We start from the raw sequence: 25,816 nt of genomic DNA, 5'->3' as shown, positions 1-25,816 counted from the left end.
GGATGCACCAGAATATGGAAGTATGCATCCGTCAGGTCTATGGAGGTCGCCCAGTCTCCCGGGCGAAGAGAGTCTCTGACCGACGCGGGCGTCTCCATCTTGAACCGAATCGTTCTCAAGTAAGTATTGAGATGCGACAGGTCCAGGACGGGACGCCACGCCCCCGAGGCCTTTGGGACGGCGAACAGCCGCCCGTAAAAGCCGAGGGACGTGTGGTCTAAGACCCTCTCCACCGCGCCCTTCTGCACCAGAGCAACGATTTCCGCCTGAAGGACGGACCTTGCTTCTGGTGAGGAGGGAGGCTTGAAGCCCGGCAGACGCCGCGACAGAGGTGCCTTTCTTTCGCCCCAAAGCAGACGAAAGCCCGATCCCACTACGCCCACGATCCACTGGCTGTGCACTAGGGCCGCCCAGTGAGAAAGTGCCCTTGAAGGGCCCCCCGCCATCACCAGAGTGGAGGGCGGGGGGGTGGTGGGACCGGGAACACTTCATTGGGGGTGAGGCTTGCTTCCAGAGCCACCTCGCCCCCTGCTGGGCGCCGATCTTTTTCTCGAACCACGAGAAGCAAATCTGCCCCGCTTCTGTCCGGCAGGCTTGGAAGAACCAGAGGCCTGAGGCTGTTTAGGCGGAGCGGGCTGAGCCTGAGAAGGCTTGGCCTGCTTGAACGCCTGCAGAGAGAAATCAGAGAACTGAGAATCTCTGTTCATCTGTATCTCTGTCTTCCTGGCGTCAAACGCCAGACGGCCAAACAGAGAGCCTTCTGTCATGGGAGACGCCCGCAGTGTGTCACGAGTAGTCTGGTCCGTGAACTGAGAGTGACCCAGAAAAAGATCTCTCCGGCTCATGACCGAATGTGCGTACTGCATCGCTGACAACTTCATTTGCTCTTCGTTGACTCTAGCCAGAGCCGAAAGAAGAGTTGAGATGTCGTCAGCGTCCTGCTCGACCGCGAGGACAAAAGGGTCCAGCGTCTCGGTCATAGCCCTGGTCAGGGACCGCAGGAGCGTCTCGGAGATCGAAGCCAGCTCTAAAAGCTGACGACTAATCTCCTCCGATGCCATGAGGGTATGGTCAGGAACCACGACCCCCGAATCGCTCTTGATAGGCTTTGCCAGCAAAGAAGCCAACTCCGGCGTGACCTGAAGCGGTGCACGCGGAAGAGCAAAAGGAGCAAGCCAAGAGCAACCTGTCTTCGGCAGAGTAAACTTCTTGTGATGTGTGGGCACAAAAGAAGAAGCTTGGGTATCCGAAGCCAGCCAAGCCCGAGCAAGTTCCGGCGCCGGTCCGTAAGGTACCAGCAAAGGAACAGCGATGCCCGGCTGCGACCGTCCCGCAGGAGAAGGCCGCGCCAGCACCTGAGAAAGCTGGTAGGCAACTGATGGGGATTCGGCAAAACGGAAGCGGGAAGCATCATCCTTCTCGTACCGAAAATCCGCCATCGCGGAGGGGGCGGCAGAAGCCGACGTAGGCAAAGCCACTGCCCCCTCCGCAAAATATCTGGATGTAACTTCAGCCGCATCTTCGAGCGCCAGTCGAAGCTGAGACGGAAATCCAGAACGAGAAGCTTCACTGACTACAGACTGCGTGTCTGCATAGTCAAGCGAAGCAGCCCGATCGTAGTCCACTGAACCGGCCGCATGATGTTGTGCAGGAAAACCGGAAACCGGAGAACCGGTAAGCCGGAAAGCATCCTGGCTCATATCCTGATCAACAGGAAACACAGAGCCGGAAGACGCTGTCACCATCGCCGCCGGAACTGAACCGGTAGTCGACGTAGCACTAGGCAAGTGCGTCGAAGACTGTCCCGGAAGTTCAAAGGACGTGCCCGGTCTCTCACCCACTGACATCCGTGTAGGAGCAGTGTGCAAGAGACTAGGAAAACCGGGCGGGGCCGGAAACGCTGCCGACGGAACCGCGTACAGCGGAAAGACTGGGGCCGGAAGCCCGGTGGCCGAAAGGCCAGTCCACAGTCGACACCAGCAGGGACCTTCGTGGGTGTGCCAGATTGACCTTCGTTTCCGGGAAAACCCGGAAACGCGACTTCCGCAAGCGGAAGCCGCCCTTGCTCAGTCCCAGCCCTACTCGTTATACGGTCGGAACTAGGACGAGCAGCATATCCTGACTGGCAGGAAGTTTGCAGGTAGCGAGCCTGCGACCAAGAACTGTTGCCCAAAAGAGAGCGTCCGGTGGCTTCGCTAGAGCCGGCGGAGCAGTTCGACTTACCGTCTGTGCTCCAGGCAAGAGCAGTAGACGACGAGAGAGAACAAACATCACGGGCGGGCGTCTCCGACAGGCACACAAAAGATGCCAAGGAGTGAACGCCACCCACTGCCGATGAAAGCGGAGAGCTGAGAGCCGGCGTGGCTCGCTGTAATTCGTCACGCACCAGGCTTCGAATTTCTGGAACCAGCGAACTCAAAATCGACGAAACCATGTCAGCCTGCCCCGCGCTCGAAACCGCGACCGGGCGAGCTGACACAGACACAGTTGTCACGGGAATGCTAGGTTGCCCCCCAGCATTAAGGCTAACGGGGGCAGAAATGGGTACCGACAAGAGAACGTTTCTATCTTTGTCAGAAACCAAAACGAGCGGAGAACTTTTAGGCAGAGGTTTATCTGAAGAAGACTTTGCCTTAATCCGGCCCTTGGCATCACCCTTACCGCGTTTCTTATCGCTATCAGCCATAATGACCAACGCGTAAAAACACAGCACACAACACAAAGTTACTGAGCAAAAAATTTAACAAGTCCCAACAAGGACGAAAATTTCTCAATAACAGTGAAAATTCCTGTCAACAACAAGACAAAATTGGAAAGAGCTCACCAAAAACGTAGTGGCAAGCCAGAAGACGGGTTAGGTGACCGGTGGGTGCCCAAAGAACACCTGCAAGCAGTCACTCACGGAGCCAAAAAATTCGCGACCTTCCCAGTGTAGGCTGAAATGTCGTATGAAGACACGTGGTGTTTACAGGGGAAGTGACGTCACGTAACCCTAGATGGGAGGTAACTCCCCGGGTAGATGGTCATTACCTTGCCTGTGTTTACACTTTTTGTGTTGGGTTGCTTCCCTTTAAAATTCTTTAAGACGGGTAGCCTTTTCAGACCTTAGCATGTTAAGACTGCGTCAATGCTTTTATGTGATTCGGAGTAAGAATATGTAATTTAATGTGATTTTATGAAAGAAATGAATAAACAATGACAAATAATAGTCACTTTTTGTATTTTGGGTTGCTGGTTTTTGTTTTACACAACAAAAATAGTCAAATACAGACAAAAGTGGAGTACAGGGGGGATTTATTTCAGCAGATATGATTGTCACACTTCTAATTATTGTTATATTTTATCTTTCTGGATATGCTCTAGGGGATTACGAGGCAGATTTTGATTATTATATTTATATTTGGAGTTAGGGACATTTCTTTGTTACAACCGTCAAACTTTAGGGTAACCCCTGCAAAATTATTTTTTTGAAATAATCTGGTTATGACTGCAATATAATGGCAACAAAATCCTTTCGTAATCCCTCAGAATGTTATATTCTGCACAAACTGCACAAAAATGTATTGCTGTAGCTAAATTACAGCCAGAGAAATCGCGACCCCCAAGATGCAACTGCCGCAAAAATGGCTGAAATGAGAAAAACGACGTTGAAGATAGAACTATTCAAATATTGTCTTCATTGACACATAAATATGACACTTTTGACAAAAACACAGACACACATGCATTTTAAGTATGTTATGGAACCATTAACTGCAAAAATATCCAAAAAAAATGTTTGAACAATTTGATCAATTTTGCACTGGCCCACCTGCCATTAAAGACAGGTGGTCAATATGGACAGGGGAATCATACAGGAAAGAACCTTGTTGTTTCTTTGGGGTGCTTGTAAAGGGCAGGCGGTCGTTATTAAGAAGTGGTCGCCAGGGCAGGTTCCACTGTATTATGATTAACCCTATTTGGACTACATTGCCTCACATCTAAACAATATATGCCGTCAACACACGTGCCGGAAACCGGCAAGCAACAGTAACGGCCTCAGCATTGAAAACATGGATTGGGTAGAATATAGTGGATAGTAGCAAGATTTTGGACAGAAGCAGAGTAACCGTAAAATTTCAGTATAAGGCGCTGAGTGATGCATTTCGCTACAAGAAAAAGCCGGTATCCGTTCAGAAAGAGTAAAAAAAAGCAAATGCTTTATCCGACTCCTCTTTGTCATGTCACATTACAGTTTAACCCCCCAATCCCCGCCTCATGGCCAACTCAGGGGAGTAAAAAAAACCAATGCATACCCTGGTGACAAGGGCCTCCCTGCCCTGAACGCTGCTGGACTTGTGGTAGAGAAAGTTGCGATGTTCGGAGAGAGCCGTGCGGTCTGGGTGCTGTGGCCCTAAACTGCTCTCCTCCCCACAGTATTCACAGCGCACTCGCTGCTGCAGAAAATCTCCTATCTGCAAAGAATAAAAAAAACAAGAGATACAGTGGAACCCCCTATTTTGTCTTCTTCGTTCATGGGTTGAAACTCCCACGTACACTCGTGTTTTAGGCACCAGTGTGTTTTTACTTGCATGACAGTTAAAATGTATGAATTATTGAATTTAATTGAAAACCACCTTTCCCGTCATTTAACATAGTTGACACACAAACGCACACACAAAACCCTACACCTCCTCACAATAATTACCCTATTTTTGAGTTTCCACGCACTCACACACACGTACGGACACACTAATTACCCTATTTGAAAGTTTACACACACACACACACACACATACACACAACCATTCTTAAGGCTTACCCTGTGTTTGAGTTCGTCTGCGAATTTCAACAGGGGATGCCTTTTGTGATCGAGACCTTTGTACTCGCACTCATATTCCAGGATACGGTAGGACTGTGGAATAAAACTATCATTAAAGATCATTTTCCTTATCCCGGTTGCTTGAATATTTCATTTTAAAAACAATCATGCTTCTGTAAAAAAAAAAATGATGCACTTTTAGGCACTCTGCGATGAAAAGTAAGGTGCAGTTTAACAACAAACAATATACAGGCCTTGCCAATAAAAAATAAAAATATGAATCAATAATACTTCTTCAGCAGAACACATCACAAGTGCTAACTTTTTTTGTTCATAAACTGTTTCACAACTGGGTTCAAAGCCACTCAACTGTACAATGACATGGCAGGATTGTTCGAAATAAAAATGAGTTTGCCCTGACAGGATTGTTCTCACAGAGAAATAGCTTGCTCACTGATGTCAAACCAACCAACAAACAAACACGGCATCAGACACACATTCACGAGCAAAGAAAAGACTTACTGGAAACTTTTGCTGAATCTTGTTATCAGGACCACATATCTTCTGTGAGGCCGAGGTCCGTCGAACAAAACACGATTTCTCTGACTCGGGTACTTTCTCCACGAAGGAATCATTCCGGAACAAGAATAAAGCTGCAGGGGGAGAGAATGACAGAAATGTTGAAACGTTAAAAGCATAAAGACATTCTTAGAGACACTGTCACTGATGTGTGATACTCACAGGGAGCTGTTACTTATCTTTTTTTTTTTTTACAGAGGAAACAAATCTGTAAATGTATCAAATAATATTGAAAACAAAAACAAAAACTAAACAAACAAGCAAATGAAAAATAAGTCTCATATTTGGTCACTTTTTTCAAAGCCTCAATTTTGGAAAGCAAATACTGTGATTGCCTGAGATCAAATTGCAACCTCATGTGAACAGGATGCGTCCTGTACTGTACCGGTTAAATTATCAAAACACAGGAAATGAAACTGGCCAATCATCCTTAACACACTGGCTGATCATTATTTTCTTTGACCGGTTTCTTCCTGACTAATAAATGCTGTGTTTCAGACACGGTTTGAATGGTTGGAGTAACAGAGTGACCGGTTTCTCTAAGACAAGCTTGGGTTTGCATTTGTAAAGAAATACAGTGGAACCTCCCGTTTAACAATTTAACCCCCAATTTAAGACTCCTCCTTTTTAAAACCCTGCTTTCTCAGTATTTGTGTTCATAACCTCTGTAAAGTTACCCCCGTTCTTAGACTCCCTCCTTTTTCAGGCCTGATTTTCTTCTATTTTAAGAAGTCTTAGAGGGGGGGGGGGGGGAGGTACCGGTTTGGAAAATGACTGGCACTATCAATGATACAGTACTCACAGTTCTTGTTATCATCACGGTATGCACTCTTCAGCAGCTCCAAGTCCTCCACTAACAGTCCGTTGGCCTCCAGGTAATCTTCTATCACCTCATCCGCATACTCACCCCACATGGGCACCCAGCCCAAGGACTCACTGACACAAACAAGTTCACATTCGTGAATGACTGTATCCTACTAAAGCATACGACAGCCGTTGACAGCCAAAATCGACTTTGCTAATATTTTGTCTGTGATAATTTCAGAATGTCTTATAACAAGTGTGAAAAAAATGAGAGGATACAATCGGTTGACGATCAGATAATTTTGACATGTCAAAGGTCTTCAGACCACCAATTTTCCTATCAAGCAAAAAAAGCTAGGACATTTGGACATACACATATTTTCAACTCAGGTCAAACCGACTTGGTGTACGCAGAGGCTTGGAGCAATACTGCCTACCGTATTTGACGGATTACAAGACGCACCGTTTTATAAGCCGCACCCCCGACTTTTAACAAAAAAATTGGGACGAGCCACGTATAGGCCGCGTCACTATATTAGCCGCCGTCGAAAAAAATATAATCAGATCGTGTCAATCAATCAAAACAACCAGGCAAACGAAAGTACGGTATTTGGCGAAATCGGCTCCGAGAATAAACAAGTGAAACAAAGAAGAAAAGTGAAAAAGTTTGAAGAAAAATATCACACACACAATTTGTAACCAACACACACATGTAGTCCCGCCCAGAATAAGCTTTTTTGGGATGATTTACGACTTTTGCGCACATTTCGAGCAGACGAAAACACAACATGGCGGCTCTCGCTCCTCCAACTATCGCGAGACACAAAAAAACGAAATCTCGCGCGTGCGAGATCCTGATACATCCGGTGTTTCTCTGTACGCTATCTTGTCATGACGACTTGTTGACAAACGAAGATTCGCGAAAGAAAGAGAAAAGCGCCGAGTCTTGAGTAGAGAGCTAATAAAGTACCGGTAATCGCTAATCGAGCGAAATGAAAATCCGCGGCGACTTCCATTAGGTGAATGCTATTCAAGTTTAGGTAACGTTTTAGCCGCATCTTTTTATAAGCCGCAATGCGATTTAAAAAAAAAAAAGTTGCGGCTTGTAGTCCGTCAAATACGGTAATTATATACAGTAAGGATACATGCACAATCTGGCGGTGACCTCACGAGTAATAAAACCCACCGCTGATATGACAAAGACACCAAGACCAACTTCAATCTCTAAATTCTTTGAATTGAATTGAATTGGACAGTAGCATGATCTAGACCTGGCACTTTTCAGCACATGTACGGGAACGTGTACGGGTAACGTCATCAAATCTAGTATTTACGTCACGCGTTTGCCAAGATCTGCAGTCTTGGTGGGAGCAAAACAACATATGTGACCCTCCACCACGGAATGAGTCGCATGTCACCTTTGCATGATTTTCATATTTTTACATTTTCCTAAAGAGTTTTGTATGCTCTATCCAGTGGTGAAAACCGTTTTAGAAAAGAGCGAAAAATGTTTGAGTTATAAGCCTGTGACTAAGGTGACCCTCACACTGTTACCAGACACTCCCCGGACTTATATTCAGCCTAGCGCAGAACCGCGCGAGGTGACATGCGACTCATTTCGTGGTGGAGGGTCACATATGATTTGGAACATTGGAGAAGAAAAGTGAGTCACGGGTGACGCAATATCTACACGTACACGTACAGGTCTTTGCTACACGTTCAACCATCTAGAACACCGTAATACCTTGTGATGTTGATAAAGAGCGGCATGATATCACTGTAGTAGCTGTTCTCTATACTGGTCTGCATCTTCTCCAGCTCTGTCACATCACGCTGGTCTGGGTGGCGCCCTCCCTGCAAAATGCACAAACCATGGTTATTTTAAAGAAATACAGTGGCACACACACACACTAACTGACAATGAACAGAACGCAAGCCATGGTGAATTACCACATTATTTTATGTAGAAAATCCGGGGCGTCTAGCTGAGATCGCGATTAGCGGGACTCGAGTGTTAAATTGCATGCCTGACTAGATTGCAGAAGACTGAAGCGCAGTTTAAGCACTTGATTGGCGCCTGTGGCCACCCGGACCGTCTAGCAGAGATCGCAATTAGCTGGCCATACTGACTGGTCAGACACTTAACCTCTATAGGCACGTGGCCAATTTGACGATACCGATCGTGGCATGAAAGTTCTTGACTGAGTGGGGCACGTGCGCGTGAAAGGTTTGTTTTTCTTTTGTTCGCAGGTCTCGATCAACCCGTAATGTACACAACCTGAAAACACACACACACACGTAGAACACTATTTGGAGAGACTGAGGGAGAGAAAGAGAGAGAGACTGATAAGATGAAATGACAATTTACTGCATGATGAAAGGCCACCGGACCCAGAGAGAGATAGCGTGGTTATGATAGAACATTTTTTTCATGATCTGTACTATTTTTTTGCCTTTACGTAACTAATTTTGTAAAAAAAAAATAATAAAAAATTAAAAAATTAAAAAAAATTTAAATGTCGGTCCTGTTTTTTTCGGGGTCAAAGAGGTCTTCGCGATATAGCCGAATTTGCGATTTAGTGGACCGCGAGTTAGTGGAAGTCTGCTGTAATAAGGTTAGTCAATAGTTTAGTGACATTATCAGCATGTGCAAAACATAAACTGAACATTTCTATAAAAATATAGGTAAGTTTACCCCAAAAAGTTAACAATACTTACCCATTTAATAAAGTTTTCTAATAAATTCAGCTTCCTCTTCTCACACCATGCCCTGAGGTCAGGTAGAACCTGCAACACAAAATACAATTTTAGATAAATGTACAGACATGGCTGAATCACTTACAGCATTTCAAAAGTAAACATGTTTCATACACAACACCATAACATACAACGAAAGAACAGAATCAGTGTTGTTCCCAGGCCTCGATTTTCGGTCATTGACGTATACTTTGTTGATCTGAACTAGGTCGGGTGACCGTCCGATAAGTTTGGTCATGTAGGGTCTTCTGACCATCAGCTTTTCTACCACTACCAGTACCACGCCGACAAAGCCAGGATGTTTGGACCTATACATATTTTCAACCCAGGTCCAACTAAACTTTTGTTCCCTGAGACTGGGAACAACACTGCATAATTCACACTTTAATTATGCTCATAATTTGTCCAATATTGACTACACATTCATACAACCGAAACATTGATTCAGGCTGCCTTTCTAGCGTCATATTGTTGTCATACTTGTTCATCATAACTCAGCCTAATCATGAATTAACCCTTCGTTGATTGCTTATAAATTTATGCATCTTTCTAAAGCATGTCCCTCTCAACACAGTGCTCACACAAATGCTTTCATACTTCTTCATTCAGTACAACTAAGACTATTGTTTAGAAAAGAGTGTTGCTAGGTAAATGCATGGCCATCAAAATGTCGGCAATGTTCAGAATGTGTCTGCAGTTCTTGGCATCAGTTTTTTCACATCAAAATGTTCGGCAATTCTGCCCAAAATGACAGCAAGGTTTTCAGGGATTTGAAATAAGTTTTTGCTTTCTGCCGACTGCTGACAATAAACAACATATCTTCTCTTTTCAAATATGTCCCTCGCATCGGAGAGCCTACACATTAATCCTTTTTCCCCCCTGAGCGCCAAATATCGCCTATTTAAGCTCCCATGTATATGCAGATCCAAGAAACGCTTGCTATGCACAATTCTATCTATGATGCATATTTGTTTCCATTTCTTGTGGTTTACTGCAAGGTTTGAGCGCAAATATACTTTTGGAAAACTCGCAGTATTTATTTTGCTACGATTTTTAAAAGTCTGACATTTATGGAGTGACTTTCCATGCCAGGTGAGGAAAAGGGTTGAGACAATTAATTGTTTTCATAATTTTTCATTCAGCACAACAAATGAGACAAATGCTTGGATAAGTGCTTTCTAGATTGCTTACATCTTTTCGTAGCATGTCCCTCTCAGCGTAGAACTCATCAGAGTAGGAGGTGATGAATAACTTAACGTTGATACCGTCCCTTGGCGGACGCACAGGAGAGTCCACAGCAACGGCACACGCCATAACTGTTGACGCTCTGAAAAGAACCCAAAAGAGAGACAACGCATGTGAATATAATTCATGCCAATAGATAAAAACAAAACAATGCAGCCTGAATATTATATTTGGCTTTTTCTTGGCCTTGATGTTGCGGTCAGTCAGCCGTCCTGTGCACCTTGTCCAGTCTGTGGTTCGAGTCTGTCACAGGGAAATAGAAAAAATGATTCGGGTTTGTAATGGCTGTGAATGAGTGTACACGTTTCAGACACACCCCCTCCCTATAGTGACTGGTCTACAATGTCACATGGGAAAGTTAAATTTATCCACATGACATTAACATCGTTTATTGTGTTTATTTTATATTCAGCTCTCAAGCAGTCATCCCACTGTCACACATAGTTGCAGTCTTTCACATTCATGCACCTCATGTATGTTTTGTTGACAAAAATGTGTGATGCTGTACTCAGCTTTAAACTATTGAAAACTATTTCAACTACAGCATTCACATCTTCACTCCATTAAAAGCTTGTTGAACAATGTCAACGATGTGTAAGTTAATGTTTAGTAATAAGGGAGGCATCTTTTCATTTTTAACAAATTACCACTGTGCTGGCTTCAACTTTTCGTCTTTGACTTCCTCTTTTTACATTTAGTCAAGTTTTGACTAAATGTTTTAACAAAGAGGGGGAATCGAGACGAGGGTCGTGGTGTGTGTGTGTCTGTGTGTAGAGCGATTCAGAGTAAACTACTGGACCGATCTTTATGAAATTTTACATGAGAGTTCCTGGGTATGATATATCCCCAGACATTTTTTTCATTTTTTCGATAAATGTCTTTGATGACGTCACGAGTTTTGCACGAGCGGCGGACTACGGTCACTGTGAAAAAATGCAGTGCGTTCAGTTTCATTCTGTGAGTTCCACAGCTTGACTAAATGTAGAAATTTCGCCTTACGCGATTGTTTTGTTTTAGTCTCTTGTGTGATAATTTGGCGTACATACATGTATAAATAGGCATATTTCACTCTCTCTCTCCTACCCTGTGTGTGTGTTATATGTATGTATGTGTGTGTGTGTGTGTGTGTGTGTGTGTGTGTGTGTGTATGTGAGTGTGTGTGTGTGTGTGTGTGTGTTTTGTGTGTGTGTGTTTTGTGTGTGTGTGTGTGTGTGTGTGTGTGTGTGTGTGTGTGTGTGTGTGTGTGTGTGTGTGTGTGTGTGTGTGTGTGTGTGTGTGTGTGTGTGTGTGATCCTACATTGTTTCCCACTTAAATGTACTCATATGTTTTATGCAATCATACATCAGGAAGTTAAAACAACAACTGTTGGATGGGACAGTTCACTAGCAGTAGTGGGCCGGATAAAATGGCATTATGCTCAAAATGAACACGTTGTCTTTGCAGGGAGGTCTTCCCATATACTGTATATATATAGGTTACAACACTTGTGATTTTTTTAGTATGGCTGGGACTTTACTAAAATACACACACTTGTGTGTTGTAACCTAATGCTGAATACTTAAATAAGTTAAATCCCACTTTTAACTCTGAGCTAGTGTATCTTTTTCGCACTGGCTAAACGCAGTCGGAGTGTATTCAAGATTCGACCACTGTATACACTCCGGCGTCAACTCCCGTTCGCGAAGCGAATTTGCCATTCGACACCACTTTGCGATAGGAATGCAGAGCAGTTGATCATAAGAGTACAAAAAAAAGAAAACAATCTGATAATGCACGGCCTTTGCTGTAACGTTGATTACATTCTCGGAGTGTGCATAAAAGACTAGACAACCGCATCAACACTCGAAGTGTCATTCAACGCCATTTTGTGAAGGAACGCAGTGCACTTTTGATTCATAGTCTCAAAGTACCCTTGGGACAAACACACAAACACAAAACTGAAGCTACAAAGCAGTTTATAGTCGGAGTTTGGAACACACTTGGAGTGTGTATCGACCTAGAAATGGTTGTATACCCTGCGAGTGTTCATTATTGCCAGCACTGTATTAGTGTATACACTCCAAAAAAGATGGCGGAAGTTAAATCCTCTGCTTGATTTTTCATTGGCTACTTCCTAACGACTTGTAAGGGGGCATTTCATTGACTAGAGTTGTAACAGAGCTGTATACACTCAAGAGTGTAGCTTTTGTCGGTAATCTTGAACTTTAGCGTGTTAAATTCATAGCTCAGAATCCAGTGACATTCTTTACTTATTTTTGATACAAGTCCATGTAAGCAAGCCAAAGAACATTTGTCGTGAAATTAATTGACGGATTGAGCTTCAAACTTAAGCATAATTAATTAATTTGGTTGTTCAATCGACGAAAATGCACCGAAAATGGCGTACGTTGTCAACCATGGGACATCATTTACACGAAAGAGTTGTCTCCCTTGTCCGATCATACAGATAATTCCTTCTTTGACCCATGTAAACGAAATGCATTCGTACAGTTCATCGGAGTTTATTCCGTAACTTCAAAGGGATCTAAAATGATTTGTTATGATTACAAGTGCAGGTTCTACAAATTTGGAGACTTAAATGCCTCCGAATTATGAGCTATCTTTTTTGATCAAATGAACTGGCACAATAGATCAGGGCATCTTATACAAGGAACTCTGCCAATATTATGCATATATATGTGAATACATGATGTGAGAGAGTAATCAGAGAGAGAAAGAGAGAGTCTGAGAGAGAGAGAAAGAGAGAGTCTGAGAGAGAGACTGAGAGAGAGAGAGTCTGAGAGAGAGAGAGTCCTACTGTTAATCGAACACGTTCATGATTCCACTTCGGGGTTGCCTCTGTCAGGTTACGTGTGTACAATGGCTCAACAGTTTTACGATAAATCCCCCTGGTAATCAAGGGTTAATCGCACGTTATGGTACATCGAGGCAAAAATCTCTTCGAGCTGATTTAGTAGAGACTAGAGTTTGCGTTTTGCACGACGAAAATTGTCCTCTTGCCAAAAACTACACGCCTATGAGCAGAGTTACTGTTTCGGTCCTGTGGCTGTGGTGAATGCTTTCTTGTTCACAAGTTTATCTGCGAAAAATGAATGACACAAACCTCACTTCTGTCCTGAAAGGTTTCCAGATAATTTCGAGTAGACAAGAATCTTCGAGCTGCAGTCAAGACACCATTTTCTATGCTAAAATGGAACAAAAGAGTGCACGAAGGGAAACCACTCTGAAACACGCAGCAGTTTTTGGCCGATACGAGCTCCGCAGCACTTGCTGAGTATTTGGCTCGACAACCATCAATAAGGATGCATGTGCAACGCACGCCATTAATCTGCTTTGATTTTGTTTACCACAGCTATTCACAGTGACGATATTTTGTGTATTTTATCTCTGTACACTAAAGGAAAAGGATGATTCCTGGAAAGTTGATGTAAAAGTTTACGGGAAATCCCAGCACTGATTTTGGCAGTGTAGGGGAGGTCAGAGACACGAAGGGCTACAGTCGGTTAGAGTTTAGTTATCTCCCGTAGACCATCTCTCTCTCTCTCTCTCCTCTCTCTCTCTCACTCAGCGTTAGTTTAAAATACTTCGGTTGAGTAGCCTACATTTGGATATTTTGGGCCTTAATCTCTATAATAAACTCACAGTTACTTAACAAATGTTTATTGTGAATGTGTTATGTATGTTATTATTACGGACACAAACGCTCAGCAATGTAATTTCTCTTTTAGAGATTAATAAAGTTATTGTATTGTATTGTATTGTATTGTATTGTAACTTAAAACAACGGCACCGCCACCTCCACCACCACCACATTTACAACACGCCTTGAATAATTATGTTCTGTAGGACATCAATACATCGACTTCTTTCAAATTGTTCTTATACCTCATTGATTACACTCATTGATCTTACAACTCATTTAAAATTACTGTCCTTGACACTTCAAGATGCACGGAGCTCCCAGGGCTTTCAGTCATGCCTCTATCCATTTAAAATTCAGGGGTGGGACTCTCTTGTGATGAAAAACGAGGGAATCCCTTTTTTCTTGGGGGGTTCGGGGGCATGCTCCTACGAATTTTTTTTTAAATGGTACATTAAAATCTGTGCATTCTGAGACTAAAATCCAACTCATTTGGATCAGGTAAAAAAGACATTCTCCTCACTCCCCCCCCCCCCCCCAAAAAAAAAAAACCCACCCCAACCAAACAAAAAACCCACTTTCACACAACAATAGTAACATTCTAATGGTGCGTACTAACGTAATGAACCATGTAGGCCTATCCATAATCCAATACTGGCAATACGGTATGATCCAAATGACGCCCCAATGCATTGAAGCTCAAAATGACTATTAGTTATCAGGAGTTTTCAGTCAGCACAATTTAACTCTCAAGCCTCCTGTGTTCTGTTCCATCTTCACTTCTCTCCATATCATTCATTCAAGAAGTTATAGATAGCCTACTGTGATGAAATGGGACGCGGAAAAATAGATTACCCCAGCGGATTTCCTAAGTTGTGTCCGCGGAAATCCGCGGATTCGCGGAAAAGTCCCACCCCTGAAAATTATACCAAGTTTAATTGACATTTGGCAAGGAATCGAAAAAATTCATTTTCATCCTTGACCGGGCAGGAAATCGTGGCTCTCCATCAGTCTCACTAATCACAGGTGCTGCACGTGAACTAATTACGTCAAAAGCCTACCCGCAAGTCTATTAGTCTCGGCGAGAGGGAGAATCTTTTTCTATCTTGGGTACTTTACGTCAAGATATTGTGTTTGATTACGTAAGAACCTTGTAAAAGATAGTATGTGGGTCCAATTTGTCATGCCGCACACAGCCTTCAGGCCCAGAACGTGATCACGAGAATTGCAAATTGCATTTTGGCGGGAGATGCGAAGTGACGAACCGCATAAAGTTTCGTTTGGCTGGCAAAACTATGTGTAGGCATCTGTATGATAGTTGTGCAAAGCTTTTGCCTGTTTATATCGTAATCTGCGACAAAAAGACAAATTGTTGCTTCAACAATGATGTGACCTACACTGCATCGGTAAGCTCAACAAATCATTTTACGTGAAACATAGCAGCCTGGTGTTTGAAAGTGGAATATTATCCATCCTTACCTGTTAAATTCATCATTGTGGTGTTAATTCTAGTTGTGGTTACACTTTCTCTCCGTTTAAAAGATACTTTAAAGGAAAAGTCCAAGGTTTTTAAATATCCCAGAAAACTTGAAAATCGAATGCCAAATGTTACAAACATCTCTGGAAAAATATTTTAAAAATTGAAAAAAAATTGTTGTTGATGTAGTTGAAGATTTAGTGTTGCGAGGCTAACCAAGACAAGTCGCCTGGGGTCAAGTAGTGGTCACGTGGTTTTCGGTGCACTGTGACGTCGGTGCACTGTGACGTCACAAGTTATTGTGTTGATTCTACCACAAGTACCAGCTTGATTTTCACGCAGAAAAGTCACCACTGTATGCCCGAAAAGAATGCCTCGGTGGAGAGCAGCCGAAAACTGCAACAACTCGTCAATGTCCCCAGGCATTTCATAGCACACTTTCCCTCATAAAACTCTTGTGGAAATGGAAGAGATGTGTGCAGCACAAGCGAGCAGATTTCAAAGTGTCGGGCACTTTCTGGACACAGATTTCGCCATTTTTCTGCAGGACAAAAGTTAGCGTTTCATCCCTGAAACAAATGTTTTGACCCCTGGCAGTGTCTTCCCTTCATAAAAGTCCAGAGAGGGCAGTATTACGACGAGCCATCGAAACTCCGAGGCGACATACGAACAGCGGATTATCTCACAAGAAGGAATGCGTTGAAGGTCAGAGTACATGCTTTTATTTTCATGCATACGTAAACATTGTTTTGCTGCGCAGCGAATACGAATACATTGGTGCAGAACAGTGTGTCTGGGTCCAGCTGATATTCGCTGGAGTACAGATGCGCCACAGGCTAGATCTACAGAGTTACTAAGAGTAAAAAGTAGTCAGGGTTGTGGACACGTAAGACAATGCGTGTGTCACGTTATCTATTCTATTCAGTCGCAAACTATCCCCTGATATCAATTCATGAAATTGGCAGCGTTTGCTGGAATCATGGTTTAATGCTATTTTTACCAGATCTAAACTTTTGGTGGATGTGCAACCGGTAAGGTATGCTAGAGACAAGAAGATTACGAATTGTGCAGGGAATTAATCTTTCTGCATTGACTGAGAGACGCAAAACCAGTCTAATTGCTACAACATGGATACACATCCAGACGACTTCCAGAGGGTGTCTAAATGTTCAGTGTACTGTATAGATCAGAAGCATACTTTCGAATTGATTTATACTCACACTCATTTTCTCTCTTCTTTTACTTCCAGACCTTTCATCATCACTCACGGCCACTGGTCAGAACAGGTCACTATAAGACACTGACACCGTGACCATTCCAGATTTCCCGATTCTCCGTGATCACAACGCAACTGTTCACCAGTCCTGTTCTTACCGTCCAGAATCACCACAGGAGAAAACCAACGTGCCATTCATCGTAAGATTTTTGTTTTGTTTTGAAAATTAGTGCCTTATTGAATATTCTAGCTTTGCAAAAAAACGAGAAAGTGTCTTTGACAGATACCATCTAAATAATACATTATGAAAACAAGTACAAGTTCATTTCTACTCATGTTAATCGTTTATGCTTTCTGTGCTGAGCGACATATGGATTGAATTTCTTTCGTAACTCACCTCCCGTCAACATGCAAAACTCCTCCGAAAGCGGCGTATGGCTGCCTTAATGGCGGGGTAAAAACGGTCATACACGTAAAATTCCACTCGTGCAAAAAACACGAGTGTACGTGGGAGTTTCAGCCCACGAACGCAGAAGAAGAAGAAGAAGAAGAACATGCAAAACTATATCTGGCGAAGTAGTTTCAAATAAAGTTAGTATGCTTCCGAATAAAAAATATAAACAAGTCGCGTAAGGCGAAATTACTACATTTAGTCAAGCTGTGGAACTCACAGAATGAAACTGAACGTAGTCCGCCGCTAGTGCAAAAGGCAGTGAAAGTGACGAGCCTGTTTGGCGCGGTAGCGATTGCGCTGTGCTTCATAGCACGCTTTACTGTACCTCTCTTCGTTTTAACTTTCTGAGCGTGTTTTTAATCCAAACATATCATATCTATATGTTTTTGGAATCAGGAACCGACAAGAAATAAGATGAAATAGTTTTCAAAACGATTTCGGAAATTTAATTTTGATCATAATTTTTATATTTTTAATTTTCAGAGCTTGTTTTTAATCCAAATATAACATATGTACATGTTTTTGGAATCAGAAAATGACGAAGAATAAGATGACATTGTTTTTGGATCGTTTAATAAAAATATAATTTTAATTACAAGTTTCCGATTTTTAATGACCAAACTCACTCATTAGTTTTTGAAGTCACCAAGCTGAAATGCAATACCAAACCCCGGGCTTCGTCGAAGATTGCTTTGCCAAAATTTTAATCAATTTGATTGAAAAATGAGGGTGTGACAGTGCCGCCTCAACTTTTACAAAAAGCCGGATATGACGTCATCAAAGGTATTTATCGAAAATCTGAAAAAAACGTCCGGGGATATCATACCCAGGAACTCTCATGTCAAATTTCATAAAGATCGGCCCAGTAGTTTAGTCTGAATCGCTCTACACATACACACACAGACAGACAGACAGACAGACACACATACACCACGACCCTCGTCCCGATTCCCCCCTCTATGTTAAAACATTTAGTCAAAACTTGACTAAATGTAAAAAGGGTATTTTCTGAAATTTTTAATTATAGACCAAAACAAAACATTCACGAGTATGTTGCTGACCTGATGGTCTTTATGGTAGACAGCAAGAGTTGCATGTTCAAGAAGTTTAAGCAGTACATTTGAAAGAGCAAGGTAATTGAAGGTGGTATAATGTTAATGGTAGGTTCCACTGTAAGGCGACATGGAGGGTATCTTTGACGGACTCATTCAACATTCATACCCATGCACATCACCTCAAACACATAAGCTTTGTTCTTGAGTCAAATTTATTGGCTTCATAAATATTGTGAATTTGTGTCCGTTTGCAGATTGGCTTATCTATGAATTTTTTCGAAAATATCTTGCGATCTACGTACGCATAATGTAACACGTGAAGAAGAACATAAAAAGTTCGTCAAAAGGAATCTAATTTGCATTTCAACCCATTTTCCTTCCTTACTGTTAATTTTTTCTTCATAAAGACTACTGGAAATAAACAAAATGTTTAACCATTTCAAGGCCTCTGAACACGTTTAAAAAAAATGCAGGTCTTTGCTCACTCTATCAGATCTGCCAAGGCTCAGTTTACACAGGAAAAATCATCTGTCGACTTGAACACATTCCAATAATCAACAGCCTCACTGCTTCTTGGAGCTGGATTTTGTGTGTGGAATGAATTACACATGTGGCGTTTTAGAATATAATTCATAGAAGATGTACATTCGTGCAGAAAGGCTTTAATTTAATAATTAGGTCTTCGTGATGTTCTCTTAAAATAACTAACATGTGTTCCCTTTACCGGGCCTCTGAACGAGTTTTGTGAATATGCAGGTTAAACTCGTGCTTTTTCTGTGTTATCAGTGTATTTCTCATCCAGGCATGGATGCGTCCTCTTAAATGGACAGCCCTTCCCGTGTAAACGATTGGGTTCAAAATCTCAAATCTTACCAGGCTTTTACATGGGATATGGCCATCCTTCCGTTTTGAAAAATACTATAACTGAACACTCTGTATGGGTACTCTCTTTGCGAATTTAGAATTGTATGAATTAATTTCTTTAACACCACACGTGTAAAACATTCCCTAAGAAAATCCAGCTCCAAAAACCAGTCAGGATGTTTATTCCTGGTATATGTTCAAGTCAAGAGATTTTTTTTTCTATGTAAAAGTCTTCGCAGATCTGTGTAGTGAGCAATCCTGTTTTGAAAAAGGACGTGCCTATATAGACGGTTTGATTGTTGAGATACCTGGTGGCAATGACCGCACGGGTGGCAAGAGGTAGTAATGCACAGATGACAACAAACCGACCTGCATTTAAAAAAAAAGTTAGGAAGCTTTGATAGGGGGAAACATTTTGTTAATTTCCAGAATCTTTATGAAGAAATAATGAACGAGAAGAAAGTCTGGCCTTGAAGTAAATGCAAATTAAACTATGTATACTTTTGACAAACTTTTTCTGTTCTTATTCACATGTTAAAATGTGTGCAGAGATCGTTAGTTACTTCCAAACAATCATGTTTCAGGCAACAGGCAAACGGACAATACTGGACACAGGCTATGCTGACCGGCTCATGGACTGACTACCTGATGCAGGAGTAGACCAACAGTGGAAAAAGTCTGGAACAAAATGTTGCAGAATGTGAACCATGTACCGGACCACGTGACAACCCAGTATCATCTTCAAACCATGCAGGAATCTGTTCAACACAGTCACACGATTTGTAAAAGTATATTTCAGCCTTCTGTAGCTCAGGGAGTTTGAACCCCACTCTTCATCCGTTTGGGAAAGTATTTCTGATTGTTTTGACTGCACAGGTTGGTAATGGTACTCTGATGCTTCTGCCGAGAAACCCCACTCCCTAGCGCACCAGCTGCCTGTTATGGGTAAGCGACGTGCGTGTATTTCCTGCAAACCAAGACAGAATAAAACAGCAGCTTAGTTTGAGCTTTTAAGACATTCGTACCAGAGAAAACGTGTACGTGTTTGTTTGGAGAGGGTGGATAGAATCATAAGACACACTGTGTCTATGTGACGTAGAGCAGGTTTTCAAATTCATGCTGAAGCACTGTGTGATCGCTATTTTTTTGGGCATATATCTTACCTTGATTTCAGATAGACTGGGAACCGAAATGAGGATGTTTACATGAATAAAATATGCTGATATGTATGTGTTTAGAAATAAAGAATAGTTTTAATGATATATGATGGTGTGTTTTTTTTTTAACCCAATGTGATATTTTCGTATTTGAAAACAAATTGTACACTCTGTTGTCAATTTTACTTTCAGATAAATAAATCTATCATTATGGAAATCATCTGTTTGTGTTGTGTTACTTACCCATTTTGATCAATGTTGAGTCGTCCATATTCCTGTGTGTACGCATAGTATGCAGTTTGAAGGTAGTAGATGTCCGAGCAAACATAGGAGGATGATTGTGCTGTTAGGCTGTCTATCTCCTCATCCAGGTTTTCCAGATATTTGAATTTCGTTCCCTCTTGGAGTTTCTGCACTGACACCTGATAAAGCAAAATACACGTATCACTCTGTGATCATGGCAACATGTATCATCTGTATGCCCCGTTCAAAAATTACCTTGAGATTCTAAGGTATAAACAGAAATTGCACTGGATCACAAAAACAACAGGAACAGTAGTACATGTAATGTATATATATATATATTCAGTTTAAAAATTCATGCAATGAGAGTCAATAACCCGATTTAACCCCAGGTAGATTCAGGGTCCCACTGACTGAATCTCATATGGTTGCTTTTCGGCACACACCACACATTTTTAATGGGACTGTGAGGTTTTGTTAATACAGTAAAATAATATAGTAGCAACGTACTGTCTGTTCGTGACGTTTGAGAATACCGATCTATGCACTAACGCATTGTCTTTTTGTAGTGTGACTGTCCGATATTGCGTACTCCTGAAAATCAATGATCAAAAAGTTTGAACTGCTGTAATCGTGTTTCAGCATATGTCTGACAGTGCTTATTTGCTTCCAAAATGGCTTGCGATATCACTAGCCATCAGCGTTTCGCCACTGCTCAGAAAATCTTATGATTTCAGATCTAGTTTGAGATCGGAAATCACGTGTGCTCGTTTAAAAAACTAAATTCATTTATTACTTCCCTTTGACCGTTTCGCAAGAAAAATGTCAGGATCACTATTAGTATTAGCACATGAAAGCAGCCCACCGCCATTTCAAAACAGTTTCACTGTTTAGTGGTGTCGATGTCATGTAGTGTCTTACTGTCGCAAATAAAAATACCAGGATAATTGCAGTTTTGTCCGCAAGAAACAGGCTTTGCGCAATGTTAACTTGCTGTCTACATGTTTCGTTGTGTGACTGAAGAATTACTCAGAATTCCAAGAGAAAATATAAGGATAGTCGCGTGTGAACATCACTGTGGAAACATTTATTCTCAGGTGGGCAGTTCAAGGACGAAATCCTTGATTAAAGATAGGAAAATAAACAACACCAGATGCCTGAAATAATAGCATAAATCAATAATCTTTACATGCTTACAGATCTGTGGAAGCACATCAACTGATCTGTGAAAAACACACCTGACTTCGATCTAGCATGCAATTGCAAGAGGTAGCGACTACGGACTAGTAGTGTGTCAACATCACAACAAAGAGAATCACATACCATTTCGTATTGCCGCTTATGCTGGCTCTGTTTCAAGCAGTTCCTTGTGGCCTCGCCAGCATTTTGACGACGAAGAGGCTCAAACGGGCACGCTAAAACCTCAGGCTGGCTGAAAACCGGTCCGTATTCCACTTGTCTTCCTCTCTGCTTGAGCCGGCCATGTTTATTGTTCAAGGCTCGTGACGTAGCACACGTATGTGCACAAGGTCATGAGCCAAGACTGCGCGCGCGATGGAACGATTCAGAACAACCAAAAAACGAGTCAAAGTATACTTTTTGGATTTCTGTGTTCATTTTTGGCTCACGTAAGTGTAGCCTATGCGATCGTAACTTTGTCTGTCTGTGCGTGCGTGCGTGCGTGCGTCTGTGCGTGTGTATGTCTGTGGTAGAAACTCTAACATTTGAAGACGTCACATTACATTGACGTCACATTATGACGTAAGAGGGTCACGCGAAGGAAGTACTGAAAGTCTCGGTCATTATTATTTTGAGCGCGCCGAGACTAGTTGGCAGTCGTGTCCTTGTAAGTAGGCTACATGCAGACAGACAGATCTAAATCTAGTGTCTCGCTTTCTTGCACAGTTTCACCTATGCTCTTTCTGTGTGTGTGTGTGTGTGTGTGTGTGTGTGTGTATGTGTGTGTGTGTGTGTGTGTGTGTGTGTGTGTGTGTGTGTGTGTGTGTGTGTGTGTGTGTGTGTGTGTGTGTGTGTGTGTGTGTGTGTGTGTATGTGTGACGGAGTGATTGAGTTTGTGTTACTGTTTGTCGATTTCTTACGTGAGCCTTGAAGGCTTCGCCTCTTGTTACACACGCATTTGTGGTTGATGAATTAAGAGGGTCAACATATCAAAAGTGACCCTAAACCTTGGACTTTTCCTTTAACAAAACAAAAAACTCACTGCTTATCTGTATCATCAATAAAAAAAAAAGCTTTTTGGCTCACGTAAGTGTAGCCTATGCGATGATAAACTTTGTCTGTCTGTGCGTGCGTATGTATGTATGTATGTGTGTATGTCTGTGGTAGAAACTTTAACATTTCCGAGTCTATGGATTACGTCAGTCTCGGTCAAAAGTGTTCGACGTGTGTGATAGAAACTATTTGAAGACGTCACATTATGACGTAAGAGGGTTAGACGTCACGCAAAGGAATTACTGAAAGTCTCGGTCATTGTTATTGTGAGCGGGCCGAGACTTCTTGGCAGATCCAGGGTCTCGCTTTCTTGCATAGTTTCACCTATGCTTACTGTGTGTGTGTGTGTGTGTGTGTGTGTGTGTGTGTGTGTGTGTGTGTGTGTGTGTGTGTGTGTGTGTGTGTGTGTGTGTGTGTGTGTGTGTGTGTGTATGTGTGACGGAGTGATTGAGTTTGTGTTACTGTTTGTCGATTTCTTACGTGAGCCTTGAAGGCTTCGCCACTTGTTTTAATGGCACTGCAAGTGTTTTCACGCAGGCTTGGGGTGTCTCGCAAAACGCTCAAATACAAAGGGAAATAACTGGATTTTGTTTTTGCAACTGAGCAGACGACACAATCAATTGCTATGATGTGTTAGCTACAGTATTGCAAAACGCGGAAAAAGCATCTTAGTAGTAGTCAAAAAGAGATGATTTTCATTTTGATTAGAAAGAAGTTGCGACAGAGATGTTTTGTGGATGGTAGGAAGGTCGGAAAGTTGCATTTCAAGGTGTTTGTGGTCATTTTCAGAAGGCAAGAGAAAGAAAAGTTGAAAGCTGTGAGGACTCCACGGAAAGATAACCAGTGCCAGGATGCTTTCATGGATTGTTGTTACTAATCGAGATTAACTTTGAGGAAACTGAATGAGTGCAGAATTCAATTTGGGAGTGAAGACTGAAGATCGAGGTATGTTCTCACCGAACATTTCAAAGAAAGCCGCTTCTTTCCACTGAATACAGACGACTATTGTGTGGAAGCAGAGACATGTATACTGTCTCTGGTGGAAGTGCGTGATCTTTCAGGTCGTCAGAAAAAAATCGAAAATTTGGTGCATATCTAATTCAAAGATGTTGAAAGTGAATTGAAGGGTGAGTTTGAGTCTTGTTTTTATTTTAAACGGGCAGGCCTCTTGGAGACATCTTGAAAAAATACGTCCCTTTTTCTGGCACTGGTCTGCAGTCTAATCTTATTTCTTTGTCTCTATTCATCGCTGTCTGTCTAGATCTCTCTATCTTTATCTCGTCTCGTCTGTCTGCTCAGTTCTGACTCCGTGTCTGACCACCTGTCTTTGTAAATTTAGAGACGCACTGGAGAGAAAAGGTGTGCGCGTAGCAAACGACCTGACAAGGAACCAAGCGAAGATTGTGGCAGAAGCAAGCGAAGATTGTGGCAGAAGCAAAGAGGGAGGGGAAGGCAGCCTTCTTCAAGAAAGGCAAGTTGACGATCGGACCGAAACGACCAGACAACAGGAGCTATGCGGAGGTGGTTGCAGCAGACGACGCAAGAGAAGCTAATTCGCCCGAACGAACAACCGCGGCCATACAAGCAGCGGGGTCAACAACGGTCAAGGGCAGCGAGAGGGGGGAAGGGAGAGACGAAGGGCTTCCCCTGCTCGGCGTGTCAACAACAACAGAGGCGGACACACTACGCGACACTCGGCACGTGCGGACCGTGTCAGTGATGACAGTGGTCCCAGGCGGGCGGGTATACTGGACTTTTGGAAACAACCCACACAGCAACAACAGTCACAGTGTCACAATAACTCGCAACCACGTCGGTCACAGAGAAACCGCAGATAGGATAGAAAGGACCACCCAGGTGAAATTACTTTTCTTACTTACAACGTAGAAAACCTTTACAAAAAACTTAGTGATAACTCTTTTATGAGATATGTGGAACAATTTGACGTTGCTTGCTTGACTGAAACTTTTATCAATGAATCGTTTGACGTAAATGGCGTGTTTTGAGACCACGATACATTTGTTGCCCCAGCATATAAACTGTCGCGACACGGCAGGCACTCGGGTGGCGTGCTGCTACTCATTCGTAAATCACTGTCCAAATTTGTGATTAACGTGGACAAGGATGTCATGTTACGTTGCACCAGAGAGCAGTACTGTTTATGACTCACTTGAACTAAAGGATGGCATATTGATTCTCGAGGAAAATAATTATGCTACTGTCACAAGCGGCTTTAGCATTTGTATAACTTTATGCTGTTTTGTTAAAGCCTAAAGGTATTCCTGTGGAGCGCCTGTGTACCTCTATTTTACCTGTCACGGGAAGACAGCGGGTAAACTTCAAGTGTCTCGTGGAGTTCGTGCTCAGGTATTTCACGTGTATTTTACTTGTATTTTGTAAGGTGAACTCAGAGCCAATTTCGAGCTCGTAGATCTCCTTTTTTTATCATTCGTTCTTTGCCTCTGGTCGAGTAAAGAAGGCTTGCGTTCCAAGCGAATCCGTTCTTCATTGAATGTTGGGTTTGCTTACGTAGAGCAACCGCCGGAAACCTGTTATCAACGGCAGGGGATATTGTATGGCTACTTCATTGCAACCAGGATGTGGTATGTAATAATTAAATATTGTGTTGTGTGGGTTACAGTTAATTATTGTCAGGTTTAGATTTGTTTATTCGGTTATGAAAACCGGTCAGTCCAAGATGGTGGAATGTACAGTGTGCACGTGCGTGTTTGTAACTTTTGTACTTGAACGGTATGAAGTTGTGAGTTCGTTTTTGGAAAATGGTTTTGGTATATATATTATTGGATGAACATGTTTTGGTTGAAAGCCAAAAGGAGAGTAACCTAGATTGTTGGACAGCGGTTTTGTTTATAGAATGAATTTGGTATTTTTCGTTGGACGTCATACTTAGCAGAATTAAATGTATAAGTCGTTTGGTATATATGTGTGTTCGAGATGCATGAGAGTGAGAGTAAAGAGTTATGTCCATTTACTATTACTGTGAACTAAGTCTTGCGTTCACCATTCCAGGTTGTTTTTACCATGCGGAGGCTTTAAACTGACCTACTACTGAAGAGAGGTCTGCCTTCTCCACTTTCGACGACGGCACTGCTCGCCTGGCAAGGACTTGCGTCACCGATGGTTCCTGTCGCTTCGCACTACGCAGGCATGAGACCAAGGGTAGGGCGGGTGGTGGCGAGAGAGGTGAAGGGATGGGGAATGTTTACAGTGCCGTGTGCCGGGCTGAGAGCAGTGCCCGCCAGTGTTTAGCTCGGGCACCGTCGCGGCAGA

The 25,816-nt window shown here is 42.6% G+C and overlaps 1 protein-coding gene and 2 long non-coding RNA genes across 3 annotated transcripts in view; 1 reads left to right on the top strand and 2 right to left on the bottom strand.

Annotated features, from left to right (window-relative positions):
- Window positions 1–13,378, bottom strand: part of LOC138967339 (TPR repeat-containing protein DDB_G0287407-like) — a 46,446-nt gene extending 33,068 nt beyond the window's left edge. Inside the window, exons 1-8 of the mRNA XM_070339865.1 lie at window positions 13,291–13,378; window positions 10,133–10,268; window positions 8,903–8,971; window positions 7,929–8,038; window positions 6,183–6,316; window positions 5,324–5,454; window positions 4,802–4,894; window positions 4,296–4,454 (exon numbers count right to left, since the gene is read on the bottom strand). Coding sequence (XP_070195966.1) covers window positions 4,296–4,454; window positions 4,802–4,894; window positions 5,324–5,454; window positions 6,183–6,316; window positions 7,929–8,038; window positions 8,903–8,971; window positions 10,133–10,255 — 819 coding nt within the window. The 5' untranslated portion in view covers window positions 10,256–10,268; window positions 13,291–13,378. The remainder of the gene's footprint in view (window positions 1–4,295; window positions 4,455–4,801; window positions 4,895–5,323; window positions 5,455–6,182; window positions 6,317–7,928; window positions 8,039–8,902; window positions 8,972–10,132; window positions 10,269–13,290) is intronic.
- A 2,384-nt stretch (window positions 13,379–15,762) lies between these two features.
- Window positions 15,763–19,618, top strand: LOC138967338 (uncharacterized). Its single transcript, XR_011455926.1, has 3 exons — window positions 15,763–16,009; window positions 16,554–16,720; window positions 19,478–19,618. It is a non-coding gene; the product is annotated as an uncharacterized lncRNA (long non-coding RNA).
- LOC138967337 (uncharacterized) lies at window positions 18,224–22,131 on the bottom strand. Its single transcript, XR_011455925.1, has 3 exons — window positions 21,617–22,131; window positions 20,294–20,472; window positions 18,224–19,860 (listed from the first exon to the last, which is right to left on the bottom strand). It is a non-coding gene; the product is annotated as an uncharacterized lncRNA (long non-coding RNA).
- Window positions 22,132–25,816: the final 3,685 nt, after the last annotated feature.

This window comes from Littorina saxatilis, linkage group LG5 (assembly GCF_037325665.1).
Source record: "Littorina saxatilis isolate snail1 linkage group LG5, US_GU_Lsax_2.0, whole genome shotgun sequence".
NCBI lineage: Eukaryota > Metazoa > Mollusca > Gastropoda > Littorinimorpha > Littorinidae > Littorina > Littorina saxatilis.
The sequence above is the reverse complement of the archived record's forward strand: the minus strand, read 5'-3'. Positions and strand labels throughout refer to the sequence as shown.